The sequence below is a fragment of the Pseudochaenichthys georgianus genome, chromosome 24 (genome assembly GCF_902827115.2).
Source record: "Pseudochaenichthys georgianus chromosome 24, fPseGeo1.2, whole genome shotgun sequence".
NCBI classification, from domain to species: Eukaryota; Metazoa; Chordata; class Actinopteri; order Perciformes; family Channichthyidae; genus Pseudochaenichthys; species Pseudochaenichthys georgianus.
In genome coordinates, this window is record NC_047526.1 from 11,891,188 (window position 1) to 11,915,955 (window position 24,768).

The 24,768-nt window shown below is 40.8% G+C and overlaps 1 protein-coding gene across 1 annotated transcript in view; it reads right to left on the reverse strand.

The window, feature by feature from the left end:
* LOC117439802 (neurexin-3b) overlaps window positions 1-24,768 on the reverse strand; it is a 298,311-nt gene that overhangs the window by 255,204 nt on the left and 18,339 nt on the right. Inside the window, exons 3-4 of the mRNA XM_034075888.2 lie at window positions 21,406-21,844; window positions 17,053-17,436 (exon numbers count right to left, since the gene is read on the reverse strand). Coding sequence (XP_033931779.2) covers window positions 17,053-17,436; window positions 21,406-21,844 — 823 coding nt within the window. The remainder of the gene's footprint in view (window positions 1-17,052; window positions 17,437-21,405; window positions 21,845-24,768) is intronic.

Here is a 24,768-nt window from a genome sequence, read left to right on the forward strand (position 1 = left end):
AGACTTAAAACAAAGACAGAACTTTTGAACAATCAAAGTAAATAGTGCCATCCTCCTAACCTTTATGATAACATTCTGTAATCTAGCCATAGCAAATGTTTTCTGCAATTTCCACAGAAAGAGAATTTGTTGATAAAGGAAGTTTGATTTATGGATTTGCCCTTGCTGAAACTTTGGAAGTAGATTGTGCATTCAATTGTTTCTCTACTATCTCTAGGCAAGAGTGGGTAGATATACCTCAGTAAATATACCTTATGATACTGTTGGTTTTTATTAATATTTTTAGGATTTTATATTTTTGTTATACAGCAATAGTATGGAGATAAGGGGGATTATATGCAGTATATATTGTTTTATGTTAGTGTGTTTCTATCTGTTTGGAAGAATGCAAAAAGGCCATAACATGTACAAAAAAGTGTGGATTGTTGAGGACTGTATGTGCGAGGCCAGTACATAAACTGCTGTATTCATAAAACTTATAAAATTCAAATATATGTAGATGTGGGGGAAGAGATGACTGTTTTCCCGTGGGTGTCTATCAGCATAATTTCCGAAAACTCTAGCAATATGTTCAAACGAGAAAAAAACCCCTGAAAAATCCTCCACATCTGGTATACTGAGCCGTACCTCCTGCTCAGTGTTTAAATGTACAGTAGCCGCTTTTACAAGACTCCAGAGGAGTGGGGGGGGGGGGTGATTTATGCTGTAATATCCGATACCTAACACAATGGGGTGTTTGTGCTTAGACGGCATATAAAGCACCAGTGTAGCAGTTACATGCTTCAAACTGCAGTGTTCACACCTGCATGTATAATCACGAGCACAGCACCACCAGGGGGCAGCAGAGGCAAAGAGAGCCAGCTGCTGTTTACTCCTATTTGACTTGAAGGGTGATGAAGCAGGGTGGATATTAGAAGGGTGGGATTTAGGGATGGAAAAAGGAGAAACATAAAGGTGCCAACATGTTGAAAACTTACAAGAGTGTCTCGTAAAAGGATAAGAAAAAAATATGCAAATTCATGCTTTGTTTATACAACACATAAGAGAGAGTTCCTGTATTTTGTTTACAATACTTTATCGTAAAAGTCAGTAATGCTCTGTGGGAACCCTCCTCCTGCCGCCGTGAGAGGCTTGGAGACTTGTCAATTTCTCACATGACCGAACACTGAAGGCTTGATTTCAGCTCAGCTCTCTCTCGCTCCGTGTGTGTGTGTGTGTGTGTGTGTGTGTGTGTGTGTGTGTGTGTGTGTGTGTGTGTGTGTGTGTGTGTGTGTGTGTGTGTGGCCTAGCATTACTATACTTGTGGGGACCTAAATATGTTTACACAGTCACGTGTGGGGACTCGCCTCCCTTATGAGGACAAATTGGAGGTCCCCATGAGGGGAATCATTAATTTTAGGGTGAAGACTTGGTTAGGTTTAGGATTAGGATTAGGGTAAGGTTAAGGGTGAGGGTTAGGCATGTGTTGGTTATGGTTAAGGTTAGGATAAGTCTCCAGGAAATGCATGTAAGTCAATGTAATGTCCCCTGAAGTGATGTATACATGGTGTGTGTGTGTGTGTGTGTGTGTGTGTGTGTGTGTGTGTGTGTGTGTGTGTGTGTGTGTGTGTGTGTGTGTGTGTGTGTGTGTGTGTGTGTGTGTGTGTGTGTGTGTGTGTGTGTGTGTGAGTGAGTGAGGAAACCACACAGAAAGCATAAGGAGAGTTTCTGGCAAGAAGAGATTGAAATAAGACGCGGAAAGCAGGAGGACGATGGATGCAGTGAGCGCGTTCCCAGCCTCCCTATTCTGCATAGTGTGTCACAATGAGAGTCAGGGTTTGCATAACCCCTGCCACAGCTCCTAAGGACACATATAATTACAAACGGGGATTAGGGAGCGACAGCATAATGTTCCAAAGCAGCGAGCGAAAAAACAGAAAGGAACAGATTGTTTATAAAGTGCAGGAGGATTGTGATCTGCTCCCGGGTAAACATAGTTACACAAATGTATGTCCATTTCCTCTCAGCAATTCTTACTCCTCCACATCTCCATCTATGCACTACTATGACTGCTTTTTCCCCTGTCTTAATGCACTGTGTGGATCTGAGGTTGCGTCAGCCACTACTGGCATAGTGTTCCCGCACAGGAGGACGACTGTCAGCTCGCCATGAGTCTGTCTTCTGGCGCCCCGAGGCAGGAAACACCATCTTTAATGGAAGGCAACTTAAATCTCCTCGGTGGGTGAGGAGAAGAGGAGAAGACGTTTCGCTCTGCATTTCTTCCGTGTGTGTTCAGGGAAATTAACCACAGCTGGCACCCGCGTGAATTAAAATTCAATCTACATGACCTCGAATCACTTAGAAGCTTCTCTCGGCGAAACTATTATGTCAGCAAGTGGAGAGGGGAAGATTGCATTTATTTCAGAGTGGAATAAAAAAACTACCCTGCTACCTTTTGTACATAACCGTACTTAGCTCAGAAAATATGCGACAAGCTTGATCATTTTGAAGATACCAAACTCATCATCCTGCTCAATTTGACGACTATTCAAAAGCAGGAGGCAGATAAGTGTTAAAAGACACATCTGTAAAAAGGAAGGCCTGTTTTGCTTTGTTGGTACTGGGAAATATATTTAGAAAAAATGCAGGCGCAGGCATTTCTTTTTTTCACACCGGCACAATGCAAGCACATTTCAGCTTCAAATTAAATCGGATTAATTTAGCATGCTTCCCTTGGCTGCGAACAACTGCAAAAACAAGTCAAACACATGTGGGCACACAACATCTTAACAGTTAGGCATCTGTGCAGCTTCACTTTGTTAAACCGAAAAATAACAACAATGTTTGAACAGGACACATTCACTTAAAGACCACAGTGTTTTATTGCTATATGTTTGATTAAATACTCAAAATCCATATGTGAAATGTAGCAGTCTGGTGCGTTCAAGGCATCATTTTGACACTTGCTTTTGTATTGAGGGGATTTTGTTTCCAGATATATGTCGGAATCCACAGGAAGGATAAGATGAGTGACACACACACCTATTGTTGTCAGAGGCTCAGCCGTCACCAAAACTCCATGCTGACAGAACACCTTGACACGTCTATTCTAAACTTAGTCAAACAGTTTCCTGCGTGATACAGGCTGCTGACAGCTTTCAAGATGTAAATGGTTTTTTCCCTATAACCCACTATATTCATTATTCAGCTTAATATATGGCGACGTCAATCATAATGTATGCTTGTTAGTTACACGGCAAAACAGGAACAAAGCATTTCCTGCCTTAAGAAAACAAGACGGGGGATGTATAATGCAGGCTACACAGGCGGTGACTAGATCAAATATAAAGTGTTATTGTGTCACTGCTCACTTATAGTCCTGGATGTATTATTGCCACTTTGAACTGAATATGATATAGCTGTAATGGTAAACTGCAGGTGCAGCTGCTGCGGATGCCTCAAGTCGACCACCTGCAGTGGCACACAGAGGCATAGTGTGCTAAATGATGCGAGGCAGTAACCGTACAGAGCCAGGGAGAATTCACTGGCAGTCTGTGCATGTAAAAAAAAAAAACACATAAGCTTTTTAAGGAAAGAAATCTAAGAAATAGTCTAACATAGACGCATAACATGCAGTATTTCCGCTCTAAAATATCTAACAACGACTAGATCTTTGTTGTATGTGTTGTTAAGTTGTGTACTCCGAGCATTCTAAATGTTTTAACCTTTAAGAAATACATTTGGGCAACTGTGGCAGAGGAGTTTTATTAGTGTCTACCAATGAAAGGGTCAGTTGTTTGACCCAACTGTATCTTCAGTCAAGATACTTAACCCAAACTTCTCCCGTAGGCATGTCTAAAGTATTGAAGATACTCTTCATACTGTAGGTTGCTTCGGTTAAAAGCTAAATAATGTTCATAATAATGCCCTTGACCTTTCTCCATATGACACTGTTTTCAGTTGCCTGCCAGAAGCTTTAGAAATGCACTTTTCATCCATGGTTAAGCCACATTGTGATAGCATGTTTTAGAAGCTGGTTGTTTCAAACTTCATATTGTAACCGCATTACGAAGGCTTTAATTTACTGGGTGTATGGATCTAATGTTATCAAAGAAACAAGCCGAGCAAACGATAGCTATTAGCTTGTAGCTACTGTGTCCTGTGTCTACCAGGAAAACACAGATGTTTTATGTAAAATTGTTTTATTTAGCATTTCTAACAATTATAATTGATAGGTCGTTTTGTTTTGGAGAGGAAGAGACTTTGGTGGATATTTCGGCTCCCGGTACAACACCTTTTGAACAATTAACACAAATGAAATGCTAACCGAGAGAAGCATTGATGGCAAGGATGGAGAGGAAAGTAGCAGAAACGAGTGTTACTTTCAATTTAATCTACTGCAAAGATCAGAATGTCTAGGTCATCCTTGCATACATTTTTCAATAAAGATAAAAATGAAGACAAAGCTTAAAAATGGTGAAACATCCTGCCGTCAATTGTCATTATATCTGATGCTTTGAAGTCCGCTGTCCTGCTTTACAAGGCTGATTGGCTAGCCATTCTTCTTCAGCTAATTATTCTTCCTCGTCTGTCACCATTGTTCATTCGCAGTCCCATCCTTTGTTTTCTCAACCTCATTCTCTTTTCTCCATTTTCCTCGTCTTTCCCATCCTCCATTTTACCTCTCCCCCCCCCCCCCCCCACATGTGAGCACTGGCCTGTTAGTCAGGGCAGACCTTGAAGTGTCATTTTCTCCGTCTGCAGAGATAAATGTCTTGGAAAATGGTGCTTATCACCCGATTACGGCGAGAAGTGGGGCTGGGAAACAGCAAGGGCAAGAGGGAAGCCAAGGTGAGAGGGAGTTACAGTGTAGGGGGTAAGGGGAGGAGGAGAAGTGTTATTTACAAACCAGAAAAAATAAAGGAAACTAGAGTCAGAAACATTAAACACACAATGGTTGCTTTCTACAAATGTAGCTGTCTTATAGTGACAGAGTTAAGGGCATCTACATTTTATTAATCATGAGTCCTTACCACATGGATCGGATTTCGAGGCGTAGTCGTGGGGGACGGGGTCTGCAGTTCGGTGGACTAAGGATTGCACCACTGCTTTTTGCAGATGATGTGGTTCTGATGGCTTCATCGGTCTCCGACCTTCAGCACTCACTGGATCGGTTCGCAACCGAGTGTGAAGCGGCTGGGATGAGGATCAGCACCTCCAAATCTGAGGCCATGGTTCTCAGCAGGAAACCGATGGACTGTCCACTCCAAGTAGGGAATGAGTCCTTACCCCAAGTGAAGGAGTTCAAGTATCTCGGGGTCTTGTTCTCGAGTGAGGGAACAATGGAGCGTGAGATGGGCCGGAGAATCGGAGCAGCGGGAGCGGTACTGCAGTCGCTTTACCGCACCGTTGTGACGAAAAGGGAGCTGAGCCAGAAGGCAAAGCTCTCTGTCTACCGGGCCATTTTCGTTCCTACCCTCACCTATGGTCATGAAGGATGGGTCATGACCGAAAGAACGAGATCGCGGATACAAGCGGCCGAGATGGGTTTTCTCCGCAGGGTGGCTGGCGTCTCCCTTAGGGATAAGGTGAGAAGTTCGGTCATCAGGGAGGGACTCAGAGTTGAACCGCTCCTCCTTCGTGTCGAAAGGAGCCAGTTGAGGTGGTTCGGGCACCTAGTTAGGATGCCACCTGGGCACCTCCCTAGGGAGGTGTTCCAGGCACGTCCAGCTGGGAAGAGACCAAGGGGTAGACCTAGGACCAGGTGGAGGGATTATATCTCTTCGCTGGCCTGGGAGCGCCTTGGGATCCCCCAGTCAGAGCTGGTTGATGTGGCCAGGGAAAGGAAAGTTTGGGGCTCTCTGCTGGAACTGCTACCCCCGCGACCCGACCACGGATAAGCGGGAGGAGATGGATGGATGGATGAGTCCTTAGCTTCTTTAAACGTCCAAACTCTGTCTTTCTGGATATCTACTTTATGATAACACAGGAGGAGTATCTGGAAGGTGTGTGAGTTGTACATCTTATTCTATTTCACTCGGCAACAATGGCTTTCTCCAAATGCCAACAGCAAGACTTAATAAAATGAAAAGAAAAACAGCTGAAAGGTGAGTGCTGTGCGGTGTGTACTCAGACAGCTGCACTGTTATCAACCTTGGAGTGATGTTCTTTTATTCAAACAGAATTGTACGGTTAAACTTTAGCTTTATGCTGAATAAATCAACTTTCTGCCACACAGAAATATGTCCTTGAAGACAGAGCCACACATATTCACTACTTTGCCTCGTTTTTTCAATCATAAAAATAAAAGCATATCTGGCTCTGAAGCTTTATCTATCCATGATTTACACATGTAGTTGTGTTAAAACCAAGGGGTTATATTGGTTTAATGTCAGCCATTTGCTTCAGGTTCATTTAAAGCAATTCAAAACGTTTAAACAAAGAAACTTTAATTAAGGATATACTTTTGAGAATTATTTTACAAGGAAAATCAACTATGATTGACAATCTTTAAACGATATTGTTGAAAAATATATAATAGGGCTGTCACACAGTTTAAAAACACTTTAAAGGCGGAACTCAATCAATTGTACATGTAGTTTAGTTTATTTGGTATAGGTAGTGCCATTAAACAATTTGAAAAAACCCCAATATGATTTTGGACTTTTTGTTTTGGCTAGATTATATTTAGAATAGAAAGCCTGTGTTACACACACTAAAGATGTGGAGTTTGAAAGATGTGTGTTTACAAGACAGGGAGGGTCTAATGAAATACAAAGTCAAGCTGAATGATTGGAACTGTACTAGCACCTAACGTAGAACATGTTCAAGTTTCATCACATCGCAATACAGACAAAATTGTACAGAAATAGCTTAGAGTGAATACTAGGGGTGTAACGGTACACGGTACGGGCCCTTCGGTCCGGTACACGTGTGTACCGAAGTGTACCGAACGAATATAACGTTAAACGTAAAAGATTGAGAATGTGAACAACTTCTTGGAAGTAATCTCAGGTGCTGCGTCGCAGCATTCAGAGTAATTTGCTCCCATTGTGTTCAACGCGTCATAGAGCGAGCAAGTCATTTCATTGGACGAGCTGGTCAGAGGGATGCGTTCAAATGTAGTCAGTAATTTGAGGAACTGTCGAAATGGCGAACACAGATAAAGTTGAGCTCGAAAATCCTCCAGCATCATTGAAGTCTCCGGTTTGGGAACATTTTGGTTTCGCAGTTACGTACAAGGATGACGGACAAAGACAGGTGGACCGAACCAAAGCTGTTTGTCGGCATTGTTCAACTAAAATTGGTTACGCGGCTGGCAATACATCAAACTTGCACACTCATTTGAAAAGGCATCACCCGAACGTGTATATCACCGGTACCAAAAGAAAAAAGACTGAAGTGCAAACCCAACTCCCACTAGCATGTAAGCCTCCACCACTCGCAAAAACTTCAGACCGAGCCAAAGCTATTACAAACGGCAAATATCCTTATGTTGCCATGTTAGCAAAGCGCTACCTGGCTGTATCTGCTACCTCCCTAGCGAGAGGGTGTTCTCCACAGCAGGAGACATTGCTAGTGCCAGCAGATCCAATAGTATGAAGCTGCAGCGTCGGAGACAGCAGTTACAGAACCGCAGTTACAGAACCACACACACAGGTCCCGCGTCACGACCGCACACACAGGTCCCGCGTCACGTGACGGGGTCCCACGTGACGGAGCACGTGACGGTGACGGAGCACATGACGGTCAACGCACGTTCACATGAATGTTTATATATATTCTGTTAATTTAGTTGAGAATTTCAAAAATATAGTCTTTTATGTCTTTTATATGTATATTAAACAACACTGTTAATTTAGTTTTGGGTATGTTTATAATTCTCGTTTCATTATTATTCAAAAGAAAACAATACTGTTAAACACTGTTCCTTCTACAGTATCATAATTCTCGTTTCATTATTATTATTAATAAATCAAAGGTGTCTTCGAAGAGGTGCTAGATTACTGAAAAACAACTGTTAGTGTGTTCATGCACCAGCCTGCAAAAGATAAACAAGCAGTTTGACCGAGAGGCATTTCAGTTCAGAATACATTTTTATTTATTTGTATTGCGGGGTCTGCTGTTTCTTCACTGGGGGTGAGGCGGGGTCTGCTGTTCCCTCTCGAGGGAGATAACCTGTCGTGGCACTCTGAACACTGGCTGAAGGGTTCCCTCCAGCAAGCTTCTGGCCTCCAGAGTCCAGAAGGCAAACCTTTGGCCATGCCTTTGAAACAATAAGAACAAGACGTCATCTAAAGTATTGCATAGGGAAAGGCATTGGTGCACAATTGATATGCATTAATAATCTCAACAATAACTGACTAAAACACCTCATGCAATATTACAAAACATGTCAAAATGATGACACTGTCTGATAAACGGTAAACAGGCAGTCAGCACAGTAAAGATTATTTACAATGAATTCAAATTGTAATACAATGACTATTAAAGAAGCATTTACACTGAAGACAGAACTTAGGCTACTGCTGATTTAATGTAGTGGCCATATTGACATGCTTTTGTCATCCGTTGAAGTTTAATTAATTAGCTGACTATAATTAATCATTAGGGTTGGGAAGTTTACTTTTTTTAAATGTAGTAGGTTACAGATGAGTAATTACCCTGTTAAAAATGTAATAAGTAATGTAACTTGACTATGTAACTATTTGTATTGAAATTCTAATGTTAATTATGGTTATTTTATGTTTTTTGTGAGTCACTTTGGATAAAAGCCTCTGTCAAATAACATAACCATAACATACAGTTTCATTAAACAAATAAATAAAATGGTTAACAGTTGGTTTTGCAGCGAGTCATCATAGGCTAACAGATTGCATTTAGCACTTGTTGCTTGTTACAACAGAATAGTTGTTAACTTTAAAAAAAAAAAACATGATTCACATTACTCACACTCTTACTGTAATTAGTGATTCAATTACTCAACTATGACACCTAGTTGGGCTTGCCAAAATCACGCTAGTTTCATTAAACAAATGATCAAATATGCTAACGAAGCTAATGCTTTTGGTAATGCTTTTGCCGAAAGCTATAGCTAACGAATAGTTGTTTTTAGAGACTTTAATACGGTTAGAAGCTATCATAAGCAAACAGATGTTTGTTTGTATTGCCTTAACACTATCATAGTTAATGTTAGCTAATCACACTTCATTTCAAGACACCGGAATTGTTATTAATGTTAAACAAATAAAACTGTAAAAGCACTTCACATTACTCACATTCTCTGCGTTGACGTTCACATTCATGTGAACGTGCTCCGTACACACGTGTACCGAACCGAAGGGCCCGTACCAAATAATTTCGGTACGGATACGTGTACCGTTACACCCCTAATATGTGGCAGTAATTGCTACCTGACATTAAGAAAATTATTTGCAGAAAATATGCCCCGCAGCTATGCAATGCTTATTATAGGATACTTTCAAGTCTACCCCTACAGGTAGAAATACCATTTCGACAACCATTGGAATTGTGCCACTCTACACATATCGCAGGAACCAGCCTCATCTGAATACCAATTGGAAAAATGTTAATAGATTATGGAAGTGGGTGCAGACATGGTACAGTTGGAGATCCCATACATTTAGAAATAAATATGTTCTAAACCTCTGTCCTTATTTTCATAAAGCCTTCATTATTTCCAATCATAATAGGCCATTGTGCAATACACAATGTACAATAATGATGGGAGCTATATTACGAGTTAATCATAGACTCTGCATGTAAATGGGAGAATATAGCATATATTATTGAAGGACTTCTGGTAACCCCTTTTCTAAAGCTGTGGTATTGTGAGACTTACGTGTATGTATTTTCTTCCAGACCATTTTGCAGGAGGAACATTATATCTGCCAAAACAGATGTTTAGAAAACCATGTGCAAAACAATGATTTTAGAAAGCAATACATGTTCTCGCTTTTCAAAGGCAACACAAAGATAGAGGAGAGTAATATTATGGGTTACAAGATACTGTGTGAAAACGAGGCGAGCGTCAATGTCATCCAATCTATGTTCTGCTATTACTACCTATGATTAAACTGTAAAAGCCATGTGGCAACCTATTATTTTGCTGCCATCACGAATGAACATCGAGCAAAATGAGCAGGTAATTGCATGGTGTGTGTGTTCCCGGGTTTTCTAGCTTTGTGAGGACCAACTTGATTGATGTGATTAAGATGTGTAAGAGTTCAGGCTGGAATTATATATTGGAAAAGACTTGGGTAATTGCTGACACAAGGAGCCTGAGCCATTTCAAAATCCATGTGATCAATCAATTAATCACGGAAATAAGTGTGTCTTAAAACGATTACAAATAAAAAAACTAAAAGTAGTTTAAGAAGTGCATTGTTTCCAGTAAAAACATTAAGTATTATAATTAGTGATGTCCTCCTTATCTGCGGTGGATAAACTTCCAGCCATCAGCTCAAGCCCGGATCCATTACTACTCCTTCCCATTGACAGCTGGGAAAACACAGGCACTTACTGTGTTTGGGCGGTGGCATCTTGTCGGTAAAAAAATGCAATCTGTCCCCAGTGGATCGGTTTTGGTGGGTGTGCGTGGTCCTCACTTTGTATATACGTGTGTATGTGTGTGTGCAGTTGCAGCAGACAGACAGAAAGAGGAGAGTCTCAGTGGGATCGCCCCGGCGCTGGGCTGGCACATCGGCAGACAAACACACTTCATTACAGGCCTATTGACTGGGTTACTTTATCAGCTGCACAGCACTCTGCAAAACGCAACTGTCAGCAACACCTCGGCTTCCTAAAAAGCTCCCCTCCCACCCCCTCACAAAGCTCGACTTACTGACGGACTGTTTGAACCGAATATCAAGCCACAAGCACAAATTCCATCTCTTACAGTATATATCTCCCAGTAGACTTGAAATAATGTCCTCTTTTGCAAGTTGGTCCTGAATAATCTGTTACACTTCAGTTTCCCTTTTGGGGATTAACATTTGGGTTAGCTTTTCATTGTAATGGAATGTAACAATCAAAAAAGGTATAAAGCCTCAAGCTAACTCCTCAAAAACGAGAAAGGACAAAGCCCATCTTGAAACATTACCATTACAGGAGGGTACTGATTTATTTTCTAACTAAACCTGTATGCTTGATTCAACCCAATTAGACATATCCCGCGCAGATGGAGCGTTCACTTACGGAAATACCCTTTTCCGCACTTTGGCGAATGATTAAAGCAGGCTCAGCAGGAGACCATAAAGGCGGGTTACATAAATAAAGATAGTTCATATCAACTCCACAAGCATCATCATCTGAAGGGTGAGTAAGGGCACAAACGATGCCTCCAACCATGTTAATACATGTGCACAGTGTTGTATTTTAAGAAACAGCTTCTGTCTTTCCTTCCCCACGAGCACCTGTCGGGGAGGCCAGGCTGTTCCATTCAAATTCAGATCACAGCTTTTTGGCAGGGCTACGCTCGCGGTCACAACATAGACTAGAGGGGTCTATCAGGGCCAGGGCACACCTGCAAGGGGCCTTGGCTCTGCCTGGCTAGTACAAACACACACACACACACACACACACACACACACACACACACACACACACACACACACACACACACACACACACACACACACACACACACACACACACACACACACACACACACACACACACACACACACACACACACACACACACACACACACACACACACACACACACACACACACACACACACACACACACACACACACACACACACACACACACACACACACACACACACACACACACACACACACACACACACACACACACACGCACACACAAAAGCATTGGCTTTTAAACATCCTCAATCCTGTGAAAAAGATGGAATCAAAAACAGGGAGCAGACGCAGAAATGTAGTCGCACAAAACCAGCGAATGATGTTATTCATTGCTTTTTTAACATCCATATTTGAACTCCAATAAGACACACACACGGTGTCTGGCTACCATGCTGACACTACATATGTGTGTGTGATACCGCGGCAGACCTCTGATCACAGGTGCTGTCGTTCCTCATGGGCTGGAGTAAAGAAGACATGCCAAGCAGAGAGGAATGTGTGTGTGTGAGAGAGAAAACCAGAGATGCAGAAGGTAAAATAGAAAGAGATCTCAAGGCTCCGAGTAAAAGAGGACTAACAGAAGAAAAAAGAGACAGAAATCATCTGGATACTAAAGCTGGCAGAGATAGCAGGTACTGTAGGAAACGGAGAAGACAGGAGTGCTGTTGTCTGTTAGTTATCGCCTGGTGCGATCTTTGATCTCCTCAAACAGTCTCAAATATCATGTCACGTTGTATTTTCGTTCCAGTAAACAGAGCAGGAAAATTGCTCACTTCTTTATTTAGCTCCCGGTGGAAAATAAGAAATGACACAGAGCCATGTGTTCTGTTCAATACAAATATGCAGAAAATTATCTTGAGTGTTTCACTTCTGATGATGCCATTATTTGCGTTCCAAAAATATCATTAGTGCAAAATTCGCTGAAACGCCTGGGTTTTCTAATGTTATACAAATCAACAACGGTACAGGCGGAGGAGTGTTTGCACTGTTGTTAAAGTAGAGAATACAATTACTCAGGGCAACATATGCTATTAGTAAACCAGTGACGGTACATGTCTACACATAAAAGTAGTTGGCTGTTAAATCTTACTTTATTATATATATTTTTAAAGTGAGACTCAAAATATGTCTGTACATTTGTTTTCGTATAAGTCATAAGGCACAACAAAACAAATATCTTACGATTAGATTATGTTAGCACTCATTAAGAATCTCAGGAGATAAGGTAGTGTCTCCCAGTCAAATCACTTTATTATTACTTACAGTATTTATGTAATTCAATTATTTTTCTCTAGTTTCTGCATATTGTGTTCCCCAACATGTAGGTATGAATAATGTTCAAGGTCTTCCACACAAAGCCAGGAGAAAGATTGCAGTGGGAAAACCCTTACATGTAAATGCCTATTGTGTTGCCTTTCAAAGTTATCAAATGTACATATGTTGTGTAATTTTGTATTGTATATTTGTAAGCTGATTAAATACCCTCAAAGAGTAATTAGTCATTTAAGAATGTAAACTCCCCAAGAGTTTCTAAAACTCAAAAAGTCACAGCAATTACTTGTTTGTCTTTAACTGAGCTCAAATCATGCACTAATGAAAGCTCATTGCTTTCTCAAAAAAGTGTTTCATGATTTCCAGACCACTGTGAAAATTGGTCTTGGGAACTAAAGAGCCGCACGGTTCCCTCGCCCCTTGGAAGAGGCGGAGAGGTGGGTGTTTTTCATCTGCTGGTGGACTACCGGAGAGATTTACAGCAGGAGCACACGCCGTCCACCGCGGAGAAAATAAACAGAAGGGCAACCATGGCAACCATGCTCCGGAGTCTTCTTCGCTGCTTTTGGTGTATGTTGTGGTGGCAGTAGTGCCACTTACAGGCCTGGCATATTTACTACAGCGTTTCCAGCGGGTCGAGCGCTCTCGTGTGAACGGACACGTTAATTGAACCGAATGCGTGTGAACGGAAGACTTTTTTTTTTTTGGAAAACGAATTTGGTGCGTAAACGCAAATGTACCCGTTTCGTCCTCGTGTAAATGGGGCCTTCATGTGCCAAGATAATGTGTTTTCTTCAGAGCAAAAGTAGGTCCAAAGTTAGACTACATGATTTCTTTTGAACATTTTAGCTGACAAAGCTAGTGTCCTATTTAATTCTAAAGGTCTTCAACGTTATATATATGAATTATCTAGACTACTTCCAATATGTTCCAATGGAATCCATTTGACTGAAATAAAATCATCAAAGAAAGTGTAGGCTGACTTCAACAAACTGTTTTGATCAAATACTACCAAAAGAGCTTATTTACATTCCAGCATGAAGTCAAGTCAAGCGCAAAGGCCAATCATTGTAATGTAAATGTGTGACCTTTGTTACTCACTCAGGGAGAGCGGTGATCTCTATCATTTCACCCCTGGTCTCGTCGTACAGTACAACCCTCTGTTGTCCCGTATAGCATGCTGAGGATCAATAGCAAGCGGCATGTGTGGATACATCTCAGTGGTTGTCTGATATAGTCCCTACGGAGCTCCAGGGGCCGATTAAAAGCATGGAGGAGAGCAAAAACAAAGTATGAGTAATATAATTCCATTTGTTCCAAATTGTTGCGCATTCATTTTGAAAATACAAATAAAATACCACGTTGTTTCAAGTCCAACATTTCTAATGAAAGCAATTTCTTCATCTCAAGTGCATTCCCTTCTGAAGCAGACAATAATTAGCTTCAACAATATTCTACTCTGAACTGCAATATGAGCAATCATTAGAAGCTAATGGAATCAGACTAATTTGTCAAATGAGTTTGCCCACATCCAGACCTTGCGCTATTTGCAGATGATGTTGTCGCCCCCGTTTAATCAGACTGTGAACTCCCACGTGCACGACTGCAGCTGAGGGTCAGACTGAGGGCAGGGAAAGGTGGAATGCTGTGGGAAGTCGCTGCTGGGATAAAGCGTTTTATAACAGCAGAAGGGGAAATGTCCCTGAAGGATGTTTTCACAGTGGCGGGGAATAAAAGCTCGGAATAAAAGCTCTCAATTTACCGCTCACTTTTCTTTACCTGTGGTATACGCTTTGGGCAGTGACCAGGAAAGAAAGATCGCTGACACAAGCGGCGGCCCGAGATGAGATTCCTCCACGGCATGGCCAGTCTTGCTCTCCGTGAGAAAGAGAGCCGTGCAGCAAACCGAGGGGGCTCCAGTATCAAGCTGCTGAGCTCCTGCACTGACAGTAACTGTAGCTTCAGAGCCAGAACAGAGTACTGATCACTGCTCCACAGTAAGAGCTAGGGGAGGAACATATAGGCTGCCCTGTCCTAAAGAAGATAAGGCCAAAAAGGATGCTCTGAAGAACTGTGAAGGGGCTGGAAATGACTGTACTTTTAATTCCATAGGATTTGGAATGAAGGACCTGTACTAGAAATGAAGTATTTTGAAGCTGTTGTTCTGGTTAATGATTAAGTGATCTGAGTTCCACTATTGCACTGTACTCCTCATAATTAGTTACATTGAAGAGTCGCACATTTTTTGGAACAATTTTTAGCACTGACTCAATTTGTAGCAATATACCAGCTAAACAAGGAGGAATCAGCTAGTCTATGAACAAGAAACAAAAATGCAGAGGAATGTATCCATGACAGCTTGAGCAACATCGGCACATTTCACCACTCCTCAAATCTCATTCTGAAAAGTAAAAAAATCCGGATCTGCCCAGACTGAAGCTTTGTTCTACAGGTTATCACCCAGCGGCTACATCACTCACTGAATGCAGAGGTACGGCCGATCGGAGGACAGAAACAGAACCGAGGAAGAAGAGTATCGAGCATTAGGGACATAAGAATTCATTTTTTCTTCATGCGGGTTCTTAGACAGAACGCTGACCTTTTCCCCTTTGTGCTGATAAAATATAGATAGAAAGATTCTGGCTAAGACAAGGTTAACCGGATGAGATGAATCAGCCTTGTAACTGGGCTCCCAATGGAAGTTCAGCTCTTCCACAGGAACAGACATGTACTCTATGTTACATGCATTCAACATGAGTTTCATTATTAAAGGAGGTTCACAGGAAGGATATTTCTTGGTATTTATAGCTCAGACCGTTCCAAACGGAAGCTAAACGCTGATCCTCATTAACAACGTGTTAGCCTCCTGCCAGCCTCATCTAAACACACTTGCTGATGGTTGTACCAACCGACTCACCAGACACTCATTATTCCTCCTCCAAGTACATTTCTTTACACACCTCAAGTTCTTTGGGAAGTACTAAAAGCCCTCTCCTTGGCAAAGCTTGGTAAAATTATGAAAAAGTGAAGGACAATCCGAACAATAGTCCGATAACATACGCGCACAGCACGGAGTGATCCTATCTCCGCCGTCTCATAAAAGCTTAATGCGTCGAAGCTCTTAAAATCCACACTAGGAGAGTCCAAATCCCTAGCAGAGAGAAGTTCAATTGCATCGCACAAGCCTTCCACAGCAAAGGGAAAACAAGGATTCGCTTTTCCAAAGCCACTTGGCAGAAAGTGGAATCCTATTCAGTCTTTCAGCAAAGCTACCATAAATATTGTGAGAGAAGTGTTTCAAGTCACACTTCGGCCTGTCCACTTTGCTGTGAAAAGCTTTTGTTAGCAGATAGCGGCTAAGTTACTGCCACTTCACAGCAGTGTTGGACCAATATGGCTTTTTCAATAACTGTTGCTGGAACTTAGAGAGTAGTGAAGCTAACTGCTGAGTAATCATTTCTTTCTCATATTGCATCGGAATCAATATTTCAAAAACGAATTTGCCGAATTTAAAAGGACACTTGTTTAAAACTTCTCTGCAGTGTCTTTGTTTGCTTAAGTCGAAGAACAAAAAAAGATTGTAATTAATGTCCAAATAATTTAAATAAATGAACTTCGACAACAACATATAAATGAAAAATAAGTTTAGGTAGATATAGCAATAACATTTATCAGCAGATAGCAGCATCAAACTTTTCCTTAGAAAAAATTAAATATGAAAACTAAACACCATTTGTTGTTGTCTCCGAAAAACAACTATCATTCATTAATAAATAGATAGATAAACAAATAAATACTGGATTCATGAGAGCAAAGATATTTTAAAATGTAAATAAGAGGCCCAAATAATCAGTCAACCACTGCTTCAAGACCAACACTTGGGCTACCAGAAAATATATTCCATCAACTTTATAACCCCTGTCAACGTTTAGCACCTACACACACGTATTGATTCAAAGTAAAAGCAGACTTTTGCAGGAGCACACTGACCAAATGGATTTCTTCTTTGCAAATAAAAAGGAGGACAGCTGCTGCCCCCTCTTTAAAAAGTCCTCGACTAAAAAAATAAATCAATAAGCCCTCTGACAAACCCAATAAAACGTAAAAATGATCACTTTGAGAGTACGCAGTCACCAGCCGGAGAGGAATGATTTGAAAGAAGCCTTACCTCTCTCGCAGGTGCTGTCCCAGAATCCCGTTCCCGTGCAGTCGCATACGAAGCGGTTCCAGCCCTCCTTACACGCTCCGTTGTTCTTGCAGGGGCTGCTGTCGCACTGTTTCCCCGTCACCTTGCTGCAAGAGGACTTGATGCCCGTTATGTTCTGGTTCTGGGCGATCTGCCGGATGTCCTTGCTGCGCCCGTCGATGAACAGGTCGCGGATGCAGCCCACGTAGCCGTAGTTGAGCATGGCGGTCCACAGCTCGGTGGGCAGCACCAGGCCCATCCGGCTGTCAGGGAGACCCCCCAGGTACAGGTCCCCCTCCAGGTCCAGGATCTCGTTCTCCCCGCTGGCTGTGAAAGGTGTGCGGCGGCTGTTCACTGAGATGATGCCTGGAGGAGGAAGGGAAACCCATTATTAAGTAAGATTAGATAGTCTTTATTTATGCCAAATTAGGATTATTCTTGTCACCACAGCATGGTCACAGGCTGAAAAGAAAATGTAATAATTAATACTAATCAATAGAAAATACATACATCACAGTGTCTAGCAATATATATATAGATTAAAATAAAAATATAAAAAGGTAAGAGTATTAACAATTCATCCATTATTTGTTAACTATATCCTATAAATGTATGTTAATCAGTTTTTATTAGTTTTTTATTAATCGTTCTTTTTCTGATTTGTTGCTCTTTATAGTTATTTCATGTATTTTAAGTTGGTATTTTTCCCAATAATCAATGAATTTCTTTAAAAAATCCAAAATGCTATATGAATAGAGTACCTAAATACAAAAAAATAATATAGATAGATTAAGTTAGAATACTCTATATAAATAAAAAGGGGTCCTATTTACTTTAGCACAAATGTGTGCAAAGTATTTTTTTATTTTTTTAATGCAGATAAATGTTTGAGGAGGCTACATAAAAATATCACTTAATACAAAAACACTGCAAAAGCTTACGTGTCTTATAAAAAGTCCTAAAGACTGCTGGAGGAGTGAGATAATCTCACTTGTTTCTTGTTGCTATGTTTACATCGAGTGTCATGTTCTACCAGTCAAGTGATCCGTCATGTTTTGCTCGCTGCCGGAAAACATCACTATAAAAGGCTAGTTTGTGAAATAACAGGAACTCCTCTGAAAAACAAAGCGACATTTATCACAATATTTGGCTCTTCTGCTGAAATGATATTTTTAGACTGAATACAAATTCTCAAACTGAATGTGAGACTGACAGAAACCTTTTTGTTCATGAAAGGTGAAGATGCCAACCAGAAGCTCTAAATGTGAGCACTGAAGTTATAAAAGAAGCTGATCAAAATAACTGTGCTAAGCTGTAGTCTGAGTAGGTGGGGGGTGCAAGCCTCCAAACTGGCACTGATCAGTGACTCGGTAACAACCTCTTCAGGGGAACTCTATTTGAGTCATAAATGTACAGGATAGGGGACAGGGATATACAAATCAGTGAGGGAAAAAATAAGATAGCATCCAACAAAATAAGCACTCCTCTGTGATCTAACGACACAAAGAGCCCCAAGACTACACAGTACATAACAAGTATACTGTTTTCAGGGTGTTTTCCAGGAGGCAATTTTATATATTTTTATATTATCCAATCGAAATCCAAATAAATGTACAATCTATGCAGGGATGACATAGTTCAAATGCAGGGGCCCTATTATGTTCTTAGGGGTGTTGACCTTTCCTGTAGTGTATTATAGGATGTGTTGAATGTCAATAGTCTGCCCCCTGCCTGAAACGCCTCAATAGAGTGCCACAGTGACGCGTCCTAAAACCCAGACGTAAGCTGTGCATGGGTTCCTTCGACAAACATTTGAATTTTCTAATCATAAACCTATCGATCATACATCTATCGATTAGATTTATGATTAAAAAATTATAAAAGTAGGGTAGACATGTGGAGATTATCCGACTGAACGACACGTGACCCGTCTCTTAAATGTGTGTCAACCACAGACCTGATTTCCAGCTATGTTCCAGAATCCTATGGAGAAATGGCATTGCGTTTTTGTCGAAGGAACCAATGCGCAGCTTACTTCCGGGGTTTAGGACGCGTCACTGTGGCACTCTATTGGACTCCTTCGTTTACTTACCGTAACATAGTGACATCACAATGCAACACTTCTATTGGCTATCGCTTTTTTTTGTATCTTGTAAAGACATTAAACGCATGTTTCATCAATTTAATAATTGAATATTCTTTACATTATTTGTATGTTGTGTTTTTCATTGCATTCCTTTCCATCATGTTGAAATGTTTAATGTAAAGTAAACTAAGTACTAAAGTCAAAATACAATTATAAAAAAAAAAAAAAGTATAATAATAAAAGCAGGAAAGGAATCTGCTGTGAGGCGTGTCTCTTTTACAAAACTTTAAATAAAGTGAACTGCTCTTAATGAGTTATCTTTAGTTTTTATAATTGAAAACAGTGGGAAAGGGTTAAGGTTAAATTGAGATGACAACAAAGAGAATCATTTAAATATGCATGTACCTCGATTTGGTTTAACTTAACTGTCTGCTTTTATTATATTACCGCTCTGTCAGCCCTCACTGATATCTAGTTTTACGGTTGCAAAAAGATGAAAATGTCACTTCTTTGCAAAATACGAGTCCTCACATTTGACTACTTATTCACCTCCCAGACAGACAGACAGACAGATAGATAGATTCTGGACATATTCGGGGACAGGACATTTCATTCACTTGCAACTCCCTATTAACATTTCCCTCAAGCCACCGGTGTGATTATGCCAGTTCTTAACCATCCCTCAGTCTGGTATCCATATATCTGTCTCATTCCTCTTTTCCCCGTGAAAATCCGACTTTCTCCTCCGCTATCGCACCAGGCGCTGTGCCGGTGATTAATCAAAGCAGCGGGCTGTGACACACGGCTAAATTGGCTGCTCTAACCTGATATATAACACCGACTGTAGCGCCGACTCACACACCCTGGTTTCTCTGGAGGATCGTACCTAATGCAGAGATTGTGTTGGGTTTCGGAGCTCAAGGCAACAGAAGTTTCTAACCCCTTTCTCTAATACAATATTCTTCTAATACTTTCTGTGTATTTGGCCATGTTTGGAGGTCAGAGGACATACAAATGGAAGGAAGCGAGAGTCAGAAGCTATCTAAAGAGAATTTATGGCTTTATCGGCGGTGATAAATCATCGCTGGAATTAATAGATTGTGGAAGTTGGCATCATCCTGTGGTTGTGAGGCAGGAAACAAAGATACAATAAGATGGAACATGATTACAAGTTTGGTGCTTACAGCTAGGGGAGCTAGATACAGCGATTCAAAGATATTCTTAAGGTTTTTCTCTTTAAATTAATACAATTTCCATTACATTTAATCATAATTATTAATGTTGAGGAATGGTTAGAGTCTGGAGGAAGGAAAGCTTTGTTAATTAGTTAGTGCAAAGAGCAAGTTTCACATTTCTTATTTTATTTTTTTGTAAAACAACATTATTTCGGGTCTGGTTAGGTCAACAATGAATTAATTAGAAAATCAATAAATGGTAATTTTGACATTTCTTTTGAATTTGTAACTGGAAGACAGACAAGCCAGCTCTTTGAGGATGCATAGTGGTGTTTTAAATGCTAACATTAGCATGCTAGCCTCATCAAAGGGACAATGCTGTGTTTCAGTGCATGCAATACTTTGTTACACTGCAATGTCACATCCCTTTTATTTTGTGTTTCTTTGTCTCTATGCTTCTTAATGTTTTGTGTAAAGCAGTTGACGATAGCATGGGCGCAAATACAAACTCCAACCTGAAATGTTGCTCCTTTTTGCTGTTTCATATTGTCGATTTAATATCTTTGGATTTGGTTACTTTTAACACGGAAAACATTTTAAAACAGCACTGTGGCTTTGAGTAGTAACATGCCTGTAAAGTAGGTTTCCGTTATTATTTTGGAGACTTTCAAGATTTAAATGTAATATACAATATACAGTTTCCAAAATAAAATATTGTGAAGTCAGCGCAGCGATACTGCAGGAAACACTAGTCATTCTTCAGTGTCTGGATATATTGTACAGAAGCCTCCCTTTATTTCTATTGATTCTTGTGTGCCCATAAATTCATCTGAAATGCCAAAGGCAACATGTTTTTAATTGAGCAAATAATTCAGTTTCCTGATGAATCCATTGTGAGAAAATAAAACGACATAACGAGTCCCAAGTGCAGGTGCAGGTTAACACCCTGTCAGAAGGATGTAACACAGAAATGAATTCTGCTATAAATAAACTGTGTGACTAGAAGTAAGATCAGAAAAGTGAGTTCTGATGGAGGAAATGTTTCAGTTCTTTCCATTTCCCCTCCTTCCTTACCTGAGCGTCCGTCCCTCTGGATGTCCACGTGGTGCCAGGCGCCGTCATTGACCTTGGCCTGCGTGGCTTTGACCTTGATGGTGCCGGACCCCATGTCCAGCAGCAGAAACAGCCCTCCGTCCAGCAGCTCCACCGCAAAGAAGTCCACCTTGTTGTTCTTCTGGCCCTTAGCTTCCCGCCGGTCCTGGGCCTTCCCGTGGGTGAAGAGTATCAAGCCGTTGGGTTCAGAGGTGCGGAAGTCAAACGAGATGGAGCCGACGCGTTTCGTGTTCCATTTGGGCAACGCCAGGTAGGAGTCGGGCGTCTCGAAGTTGATGGGGTCGAGGGTGGGGACGTTTTCACACTTGAAGACCACGTCGCCCTGGAGTTTCATCTTGGGGTCCACGATGCGGGCGAGGCGGGAAAGCTCCAGACGGATATCGTTGTTCTTGTACACCACCTGGAAAGAAATATATGACATGAGTTATTTAGCTAATGATTTTAACAAAAGGATAATACAATAAGTACAATAAACCACCAAGATTCAAACAAGGCACAGTGCACTGTTCCATTGTAAGGTGCATTTAGGTTCGGTTAAATGGCCGCAATTGAAACAGGTTGGCTTTGATTTTGAATCCAAGATAATTGAGAGCTGTGTTTTTTTATGGGAGGGGTACCTGGGTCCAACTCGCAGTCAGGGAGTAGCAAGCCAACTAGGTGATGTAGAGTGTAGAGTGTAAAGCTGCATTCACATTAAATGGGTGGTAAAACGGCTCCGTGTTTCCCTAGTCATTATCCACCCCTCGAAATTGTCGCCAAGCGCTTCAATATCGTTTACTACTCACCATCCAACGCGCAACCATTCAGATGAAAGCTGTATGGAGCCGGGCCGGCTAAAATGATTGGTCGTGCTTTTTACAGTACTACGGCTTCCACAGATGACGTTTTTTTTATGGATTTTTTGTCAAAGCACTTAAAGATATTCATTGCTATCGGGATGTTAAGAGCATTCCATGGAATATAACAAAAAGTGTATCTCGAGCCGGTTTCTCAAACTTACCTACCCCACCTTTAACTGGCTGTTATTTGTGTCCATGATAAAGCAATGAGCTGATCCATTCACAGTACAATAGTAGAACACAAGTGTCTTACAAAGGGATTCTTGCAGTCCCTGGTAGGTAGGAAGTGCAGGGAGGGGAGTAAAGGTGTAGTGTAGGAGAACTTGGGTTCTTATTGACGTATGCTTTAGAAAATACATGCCATTTTAGTGTGAAGATGGCGAGTATACCTCAGTGTGAGTTGTGTCTTCAAGGGATTTCTTCTTCATTTATTTTCCCATCAGTACGGGGATAGTTTGCATGTACAATAATGTTTGAAAAATCGGTATTTCCACGAGAATCAATTGCACTTGATTGCAATGTGTAATACCATAGCATCAATATACCATAGTGCCGATTTGAGAAGAGCTGGATCAATAAAACTAATATGGTCTAAGGCGTGCGTCGTCCAATTTGTTTCTCAGTCATCTTCTATTTCAAGACCAATTTATCCAAGATGAACAGGAGATTGTTCGCAAATGTGTCACTGTATTGTCATCAGATTGAACACCTGCCGACTGAGAGTGAAGCGTGAGCAGCGATGGCTGAATAATTAGAGCGTCATTCCGTGTAATGTTCAAAAACAGCAGTCTTTAAAGATTGGTGAAATACGCCATGGGATGATTCGTGACCCGGTGAGAATATACCCATTATTATACTTATTTACCCACAGTGAAATTGCTCAAAACCCCTAATCCAAAGTAGAAAGAAGCCCCCTATTATAGTCAAACAGAATACTACTGAAAAGGAGAGGTGAATATTGTCGATTGGAATCCATCGAGGTGGAACATTCATGTTTCTTTTATTTCCTTTCTGGGGAGAAAGATAGGCTTTTTTCTGTTATATTGGGTATTGTGTGCGCGAGAAACAGCAACACTGTTAGACGGAGCACAGCTGTCAGCAAACAGATCTTACTGCTGTGGGATTACCGATAATCCTGGAAGATTTGACAGTAAATCAACACAGGTGACCCGAGCGCCGAGGAGGACTGAAGAGAGGGGGAGAGAGAGAGGAGAGAGGCGAGGCTGCTGGGAATAAGCACGGAAAGAGACGGCAACATGAGAAAGGAAATATGTCGGGAGGCAAATAGAGAGGAAAAGAGGGAGAGATCTGGAGGATTAAACGCTGTAAGGCCAGTCCGTGCCACTGGATTTCAAAATGTGATTGCGTGTGTTTTTGGGCGTGCACGTACAGTACACACACAGTGATGGAGCTGTCAATAGGTTAATGACCACCCTTAATCTCCTGAACATGACACACAAGATAAGACTTAGTTTAGCACAACCTTTGTCAAGCACCTGATCGACTAGGAACGCAGCACACAATAGTAATACATGTTTTTTAGATTCAAAAACGGTATATTTTGGTAACTTTAGGAAACTTGCATCAAAGTATATGTATGTATTAAAGATAAAGAGATGCATAGGAAAAGGAATGTTATTTTTATTACTGATAAACTGCACATTTTTTGTTTTGTTCAGTTATAAATCCATGTTACACTCTCAAGCAGAATCAACATACTTTATTTATCCAGGGGGGAAATTGGGTTTTTAAATGTTGCTCCATTTAAGACAAAGCTTTTAATATTTCATAAGATGTTATAATGAAAAGAATGTGCAAAAAAGATCAAATTAAATACAAATATTTCCACAAACATAAGACATTTTTTAAACAGCAGTTCAAATTGAATTAGTTGAATAAAAACTAAAGTAAAAACTATAAAAAAAAATGTAAGTGATACAATATCTGCAGTGTTTGATGAGTCTAAATAAAAGATATGAATGCTGAATAGCAGTTAGTGTGAAGTGAACACATGGAATCATACATGTTGAAGATAATCACGGTCAGCAGTTGCCTGCTCTGACCGGCGAGGGGAGTCTGTGTGAATGTGGAAGTTATTCAGTCTCAAAGCACTAGTCTGAAATGAAATATGACACAGCCTTCGGGGGGGAATAACATTTACATACCACAGCTGTCTGACCGACTAATTAATGAGTAATTAAACCCAGCAGGAATAAGCGTATGATTAATATCATAAAGCTCTATAGTTTCTCACATTGTGTGCAAAATAAATGAATAGTTTAATATAGAAAATCAGAAATAGATTTGACCGTTGAAGAGGAATTGTTGCTCTATCTTTATCCGTCAGTCTTCTGTCAGCAACCTTCTTTTTCCTAGTTACCTCATTGAGCACATTTGAGTTGGAAATGTTTTTAAGATTAAATATATATATAGCATTATATGACTATTTCAAACATGTAAATGTTACAGCATCAATCTGACACAG